This window comes from Leguminivora glycinivorella, chromosome 14 (assembly GCF_023078275.1).
Source record: "Leguminivora glycinivorella isolate SPB_JAAS2020 chromosome 14, LegGlyc_1.1, whole genome shotgun sequence".
Taxonomy (NCBI): domain Eukaryota; kingdom Metazoa; phylum Arthropoda; class Insecta; order Lepidoptera; family Tortricidae; genus Leguminivora; species Leguminivora glycinivorella.
This window is the reverse complement of record NC_062984.1, coordinates 10,281,213-10,289,146: the sequence shown is the minus strand read 5'-3', so window position 1 is coordinate 10,289,146 and position 7,934 is coordinate 10,281,213. Positions and strand designations below refer to the sequence as shown.

Here is a 7,934-nt window from a genome sequence, read left to right as displayed (position 1 = left end):
ACGAGCTAAGAGAAATTAAATTCTAGAGATTTCGCACAAACATTTTGCCGTTTTGATCTGTTAGATTTACAGAAAAAACCAGAAACTTATGCTTATAATTTGAAATATCATACACCAAGAAAAAAATAAGGTACCAAGTCCAATAGAGTGGCTGAACCGAGAAGCAAATCCGGGTAATACCGGGTCTTTACCACCAGCTGACCCGGTCAGTCGGTGTAGGTACATACCTACATATATATTTATTATTTTAGAATATATGCGAACAGAGAAGAGTCGTAGAATGTATGGTACCCAATACATTTCACGACTCTTCTTTTTTCGAACATACTTCATAATCAATTTGCACGATTGTGGTATTATAAATCATCTAAAGAGGTTTTACTAATCGTAAACGGTTTAAGCTATAAAAGTATAATGTATGATGACGACTGAAAGATGAAACGCTTAACGTATATCCATACTTATCCATACTAATATTATAAATGGGAAAGTGTGTGTGTCTGTTTGTTTGTCCGTCTTTCACGTGAGCGTCAGGACCCCTGGACCACTACAGATATTTGATGTTTAGTACATACTAAAATTTAGTACCTATTTGATACTATTTGGTACCTGAGTACATATATTTGGTACCTCCACTGATATCGAAAAATCGAGCAAATAAAGTGGCCAGACATTCTGACGTCAGGATGTCTGGACCATTTTTGGTTTACATAGTTCTAGACAACACTACTAATTGATATCTTAGTCAATATTTACTACCTATTTGGTACCTGTCAATATATTTTTTTCAAATTTTTTGGCGTACCAGAAAAATGTTATGACGGAATTTAAAGTTGTGAGCCCGGCCGTGCCGTTGAAGTATGTAGCGCCAGTCAAAAGAATAGAGGCAAATCCGCCTGCCCTCCTGCGCGTCAACTTAAAAAGGAATTTATTTTTAGGCACTCGCACATCATCTCTACTGACTAGTGGCATTAATGTAGTCGAAATATAAAAGTAATTAGTGTAATTACACTAGTTTTCTACTTTAAATTCCATCATAACTTTTTTCTGGTACGCCAAAAAAATTTGAAAAAAATATATTGACAGGTACCAAATAGGTAGTAAATATTGACTAAGATATCAATTAGTAGTGTTGTCTAGAACTATGTAAACCAAAAATGGTCCAGACATCCTGACGTCAGAATGTCTGGCCACTTTATTCGCTCGATTTTTCGATATCAGTGGAGGTACCAAATATATGTACTCAGGTACCAAATAGTATCAAATAGGTACTAAATTTTAGTATGTACTAAACATCAAATATCTGTAGTGGTCCAGGGGTCCTGACGCTCACTCTTTCACGGCAAAATAGAGCGATGAATTAACGTGATTTTTTTAAGCAAAGATAGTTGAAGGGATGGAGAGTGACAAAGGCTACTTTTGTCTCTTTCTAACACGAGCGAAGCCGCGGGCAAAAGCTAGTAATGTAATGTTTGTAATAAAACCGCCTTCAAAAATAAGCGCGTTACAAAACACGGAGAAACTAAAAAGCCAAAAATAATAAACCTTTCAATTCAGATTTCTTATCGTATTGCAATAAGCTAAACATCAAAATTATAAACAAATCAATTATTTTTGTAGTCGGTACCAGACCTGTTCGTCGCCTTGCTATTGCCTGTTTGCCCCACCCAACCATACACAGGCTGGTACCGACTCCAAAAATAATTGATTTGTTTATAATTTGGATGTTTAGCTTATTGCAATACGATAAGAAATCTGAATTGAAAGGTTTATTATTTTTGGCTTTTTAGTTTCTCCGTGTTTTGTAACGCGCTTATTTTTGAAGGCGGTTTTATTTTTTGTTAAAAAGTTTATTTATTTGTTGATTTTTAGTGGTTCCTAGTGATATTATATGTATCAGTCCGAATACATGTACAGTAGTGAAAGAATTATCCTTTAACTCCTAACCATTGAGGAGTTGACCTTCCATCATCAGCTCAGTTGATTTTTAGTGGTTCCTAGTGATATTATATGTATCAGTCCGAATACATGTACAGTAGTGAAAGAATTATCCTTAAACTCCTAACCATTGAGGAGTTTGACCTTCCATCATCAGCCCAGCCACATAAAATTATTACCATCAGACGTAAATACTGGTGTACCTTTGAAAAATAGACTAAAAACATTACATGTGCCTATAACATTTGAAGAGTTCCCTCGATTTCTCCAGGATCCCATCATCAGACCCTGACTTGGTGCCAATGGGACCATCTCGGGGTTATACCGGTTCGATCAAAAAAAAAATTTTGAAAATCGGTTCACGATTCTCGGAGATATCGAGTAACATACATACAAAAAAAAAATAAAAAAAAAATAAAAAAAAAAACATTCAGTCGAATTGAGAACCTCCTCCTTTTTTGAAGTCGGTTAATGAGTACGCGCCTGCAATACAAAAATAGCAACAAAGGCGGGTAAATGTACGAAAATCTGATGTGGAAAGCGAATCGAATTTTTTTATGAGATTAGCGCGTTTCGATTAAAGTCTGGTGCGAGGTATAAATTCGCGTTTCCCTGATTTGTTTACGGACGTGCTCAGAAATGGCTGCGAAACTTTTTTTTTTGATAAATCTAGTAAAATATTTCGCCCGTTTTGCATCAAAATGCTGAGCACGGAGGGACATTATGAATTTCGACGGGAGCATTCAAACTGCTGTAAATAATGCTGGTTCATCGGATGGTTTCTGTATAACCCACAACGGCATCGGATGTATTTTGTAGGTGTGTAATTAGGGCGTCTTTAGTTTTACAATTTTCAGAGATTATAACGCATAGGTACCCTGTCTATTATTTTTTTAGACTGAAAATATATTTCACTTATATCCTATAGGCTATATACCTAACCTGCAATCCGTTGTTGAATTCATACGATTGTTACATTTACCACAAACGATTTTCGAATCAACAACCCTCACGACCATTATCAGCTCGGGCGTAAAGGGGTATAGGTAGATAGGTTCGGATTATTTCACAAAAGATTTAAAAAAAAAAACAATATAATAATAATTGCCATATTAATACGGTTTATCCTTTCTTCGTGGTAATTTGTCCAAACGAATCCTGAAATTCCCATGAATTTCAGTGTAGTCGACACGGGTTCCAGTTTCAGAAATCTCTATGGTATTTTGGACTGATATCAATATATTTTAATGGACACCCTAATGTAGGTGTATAATTGTATAAGTACATATATATTATATGCCTGAGATACGATCATTGCTCGTGTGCGTGATTCCACGTGTTCGAACGAGCGTACGCGTGGGCGTTTGTAAATTATTGCGACATACCGCAAAGTACCTAAAAATAAATCTAGAATGGATGAAACATTTATGAAATCATTTTACAAAATATTAATGAAATAACCTGACATTTATCCTGTGTACCTGACTGAATTAAGAGGTAAACCGATTCGTTCATTATAATGATAATGCATGAATTACTTATTTCATCACGTTTATTAAATACTAATCTATAACGTATCCTTTTTAATCGTATTTTAAACGTATCTTTTAGCAATAGGTACCGTTAACTCATAATCTTACCAGTCTATCCCCCTTATTCATAAACGTTCTACTACTACTAAAGTTATCAAGCCGATAAAGTTCGTTTGTCCCTTTCCGACGTATTGGTGCGATAGAAAGGGACAAACGACCTTTATCGGCTTGATAACTTTGGCGTACGTTTATGAATAAGGGGGTAAGTCTCCCAGTCTGCCATGTGCGTTTACGCTTTTTTTACTCATAATAATCAACTTCTTCCAGGCTGTCAGGTGTTTTTTCGCAAATGAAAGGTCTAACCCTTTCACACCTCGTGTTAGCCAGCCGTCCATCCCTGAACACAGTCCCACAGGGCCGGTTAAAGATTCCCGTTGAATCCACTGATGGGTAGCCGTTCATCCAACTATCGTAACCTGCGTCTTTGAGTGTTTCTCCTGTAAGCAAGATACAATGTAAGTACAACTGTAATACATAATAGGCCTTGGTATTCAAAAATGTCTTTCTTGATTTTACTTATAACTTCACATCATGGTCAAAATCCTGCCTATAGCACTTAATATAGAAAACACACCACACAAATTTTCCATTCACCAAACATTCTCATAAATAGGAATTGAAAATATTATTAAGAAGAGAGATATAAAATATTGCCAAAGCCAAGGCAACACAAAACTGTGGACGGACTTGCCAAGTAAAGTTTCGTTGGAAACTACAACAAACCACTAGAAGCTATTCAGTTAATATTTTTCTTCACGTGGGACACTATTTTTTACTGGAAAAAGCAGTGTACAGTCCAGTTTAATAATATGTGGTATTATTGGATGGGTGTACACAAGTTCCCTAGCCCCCGTAGCTCTTAATTCGCCGACATAAGAGACGACATATATTTTTGTGCAAAATTTATATATTTCACATATCTTACCGTGAATCGTAACCCATAATCCCTGCTGACCCCAATCAGTTACTCCAATATGCGCCATTTGCTTCTCAAAGTTTCCTGGCATGGCGCTATCCGGATATTTTCCGTACAAATCTCTGATTGCAGTAGCTTCCACATTGTCGTTAATGATAGCAAGGTGTCCACCCTCTCCCGAGCAGGCAGCAAAGGCCTGAGTCCAGTTTTGGGGGGAGCGGTGGAACTTGTAGCAGCTGCCGGTTTTGATGTTCAATGTGTATCCTGTGACGTTAAGTAAGGTTTGTATGGCAAAATTCACAAATAGGTCACAAAAAGCGAGTAGCATCGCGAGGCAGTTCCCTCGCGTGGAAAATGCCAATGTGGACGTGCTTCAGCCAAGACAGTGAGGGTGAATAAACGAAAAAGTAACGTGTGTCACGCTTTCATTGAGTGTTTCAACCACAGCTGCAAATGAAAGGATCTATGTATTTTTGGGGAAAGTAACACTTATTTAGAGATAGATTATCATTTGAACTGGCATTGTGAATAAATGGAACATGCCATAAACTCGTGACTCATGTTACTTTTGCCGAGGATTGACCCGTGAGCGCATTTCCCTCGACAGAGCGCTGCCTCGAGAGAGACATGTCTACTTGGTCATTTGCCGCGCAAACTAATTTATCACACATCGAAGTCTAAAAGTGTTAAAATAGTGGAACAACCGTATTCTGAAATCGAGTTTTAAAAAGAAGTTTGTTAACTTCATGAAATCTACTTTTACCATAAATTATGAATTGCTTAACACGCTTCTGAAATCAAATCCAATGGCAAAGTATTCGACCGACTCCCTGCCATCACCAGCTCACTAAGTAACTAAAGAACTCTTAAGATTTAGAAGTGCCTACAGTGGCAAAATGTGACATACCTGGATCAGTGGTCCCGCAAGCATTACTAATTAGCCTAGTCTTTTTCTTGTAGCAGAGGAAAGGGTAGACGCCGTTACAGTCCTTATCCGCGAAGGTGCCATTATGGTACATAACGAGACAGTCCTCCTTGTTTTCGAAATTGTCAGGTTCTCCAGGAGCCCAAGACACGTTAATTTTTGAGAGGGGAGTACCTGAAAGTGTAAATTGATTAACACTGCAGACTCTGAACCACAAGGTACGAATGTATGTAATTATTTATTCATTCTTCAGCCCTATTTATATTCTGTTTCTCAAGGAAGTGATATATAATTTATGTTTCAATCTGCAAACGCATCCTATTCCGACAAGAAGCAAGTTTAAAAATGTCACAAATGTTCTTATAATTATTCAATTATTCTAAATGTTCGCGTAGAAACTATTTCACGAAATTGCTGTACACTTTTACGAGTATTTTGGGATACATTTTAGATGTCACCAGATATCATTTTAACATAAAAAGTTGGTAACTAATAACATTATTTATCATTTTCGTATAATTTGCAGTACACATTTTTGAAATACGAGTATTTTAATGTTATTGCGATTCGCAGAATAAAGAAAAGGAAAATTTAACTTAAGTTTTACGAACCTTCAATAGTATAATAGTCTCCTTTAGAAAAGGTGGAATGGATTCCCGTGTACACGGCTAAGGAGTTCTGAAGATTTGCTGATAAAGTCCTCATCGTGCTGTTTAAGTTCTTGGTTTCGGGGGAAGCGAGTATGGCACCTTAAATCAATAAGCATAAAATGACTAATGTTTTTAGTTAATTATTATTATCAATAAAGAAGATTAAATTTACTGATATAGTATTTTAAAAAAGTTCTTAACTCATAAAAATTATGAATGTGCAGAACCACATGCTTTCATCAATCACCATCGTACATTTTACGGAAACTCACTCACTCATGTTATGTATTAGCATTACAAATGTAGCATTACGAATGTTTCTGCCAACCTATCTCAACAGAAAAGGGTGCCATTCAACGATCTACAAATAAGAGTACATCATCTACTAGTGGCCAATAAAATAATAATTTGCATATTATGCAAAATCTTTACTGAAAAACAAAACTGTGGAATCCTGAAATCTGATCATAAAGTTTTACGAGAATCTGTTGAGAATTGCGACCTGTGAAGAACATTCGGAACAGACCAGATATCAAATGCAAATTGATATAATCAAATCATAGAATTACCTATCTATATACGCTATCACTTCGGTCAATCAAATCTTGCAAACCGAAACTGGTTAAATTTTCGGTGATAATGAAACATTAAAAATCGAAATAAGATGTCATATATTAAAGAAAAAATGACGAGCACCACCAGTGGTGAAGGCCGGATTCGAACCGGCGTCTTTTAGCAATCCGGGCCAAACGCCATCACCCCTAGGCCACCTCGCCAAAAATTTATATATTATAGTAGTGTGACTACATAAAAAACACAAATCAGAATATTTGTTAAAATAATTTGATTTGTTTCCATAGTTGCGGATAATCAAACATGTTAAATTCAGATTTTTTAGATAGGAGAGAAACGAACAGTCAGGTCACCTGATGGTAAGCGATCACTGCCACCCATGAAAATCCGAAACAACAGAAGGGTTGTAGATGCATCTTTTTTTTTAAATTTGAAGGTCATATAAAAAAAATTACCAACCTTCACGAAAGCATTTTAGCCATGCACTGTTCCAATTAGCAGGTATCTGATGCAATTTAAGCCAGCCCTCGGCCTCAGGGTAGTATGAGTAGTCATCGCGAAACTTCCGACCATCTGGAAGTAAAACTCAAGAGTCATTATGTCATTAGGGACGACCGCTTTTAGGGGCACCTGGTTGAAACTTGACTTTGAATATAAATGTATTTAAGACGCAACAGGACCTGACATTTTTCAATTCAGAATTGAAAAGAAATTCATTTGACATGGATTTTTTTAGTTAAATGTTTTGGCTAAAATCTCTAGATCGAGGTTTTGTTCTCGATTGTTAGGTACCTCCCCCATAACTTGACGCAATTTGACACAAAACATCTGTAAAATAAGATAAACCTTTAGTATATCGTCGCTTAGCACTCATAGTACAAGCTTTGCTTAGTTTGGGGCTAAGTTGATCTGTTTAAGGTGTCCCCAATATTTATTTATTTATTATTAATATCTAACTTCAGTAGAAAGATTAAATGCACTCACCAGTTCCATGTAGCAACAGTAAACATAAGTTGATAACAACAAAAAACACTTTCATTATGAATTACTGACTGTTTACAAAAAAAAATAAGACAGCCCGCCTTTTGCAGATCCTTGTGTCCTGATAGTTTTGGTTATTGCTGACTTGATGTCCGTTATATACTGATGAGATTCGGAGAAGTTTTTCCCCTTATCTTTGACTGTTTATACTTACTTATTTCAAGGTTGATTACGGATGACTTTGAAAGTAGGGTAAACTTACCAGTAGAACCATTTTGTAAATTCACCTTTAATTAGTACCTATAGACAATCAATCAAGTTTGTCACTAGAAAAAGGCATAAAATTTTCTATAGGACAA

At 36.2% G+C, this 7,934-nt stretch overlaps 1 protein-coding gene across 1 annotated transcript; it reads right to left on the bottom strand.

Annotated features, from left to right (window-relative positions):
* Positions 1–3,472: 3,472 nt before the first annotated feature.
* On the bottom strand, positions 3,473–7,724 carry LOC125233394 (hemolymph lipopolysaccharide-binding protein-like). Its single transcript, XM_048139391.1, has 6 exons — positions 7,579–7,724; positions 7,054–7,167; positions 5,983–6,120; positions 5,354–5,545; positions 4,456–4,710; positions 3,473–3,967 (listed from the first exon to the last, which is right to left on the bottom strand). The coding sequence occupies exons 1-6, from the start codon at positions 7,631–7,633 to the stop codon at positions 3,771–3,773; spliced, it is 951 nt and encodes a 316-aa protein (XP_047995348.1). The 5' UTR covers positions 7,634–7,724; the 3' UTR covers positions 3,473–3,770.
* Positions 7,725–7,934: the final 210 nt, after the last annotated feature.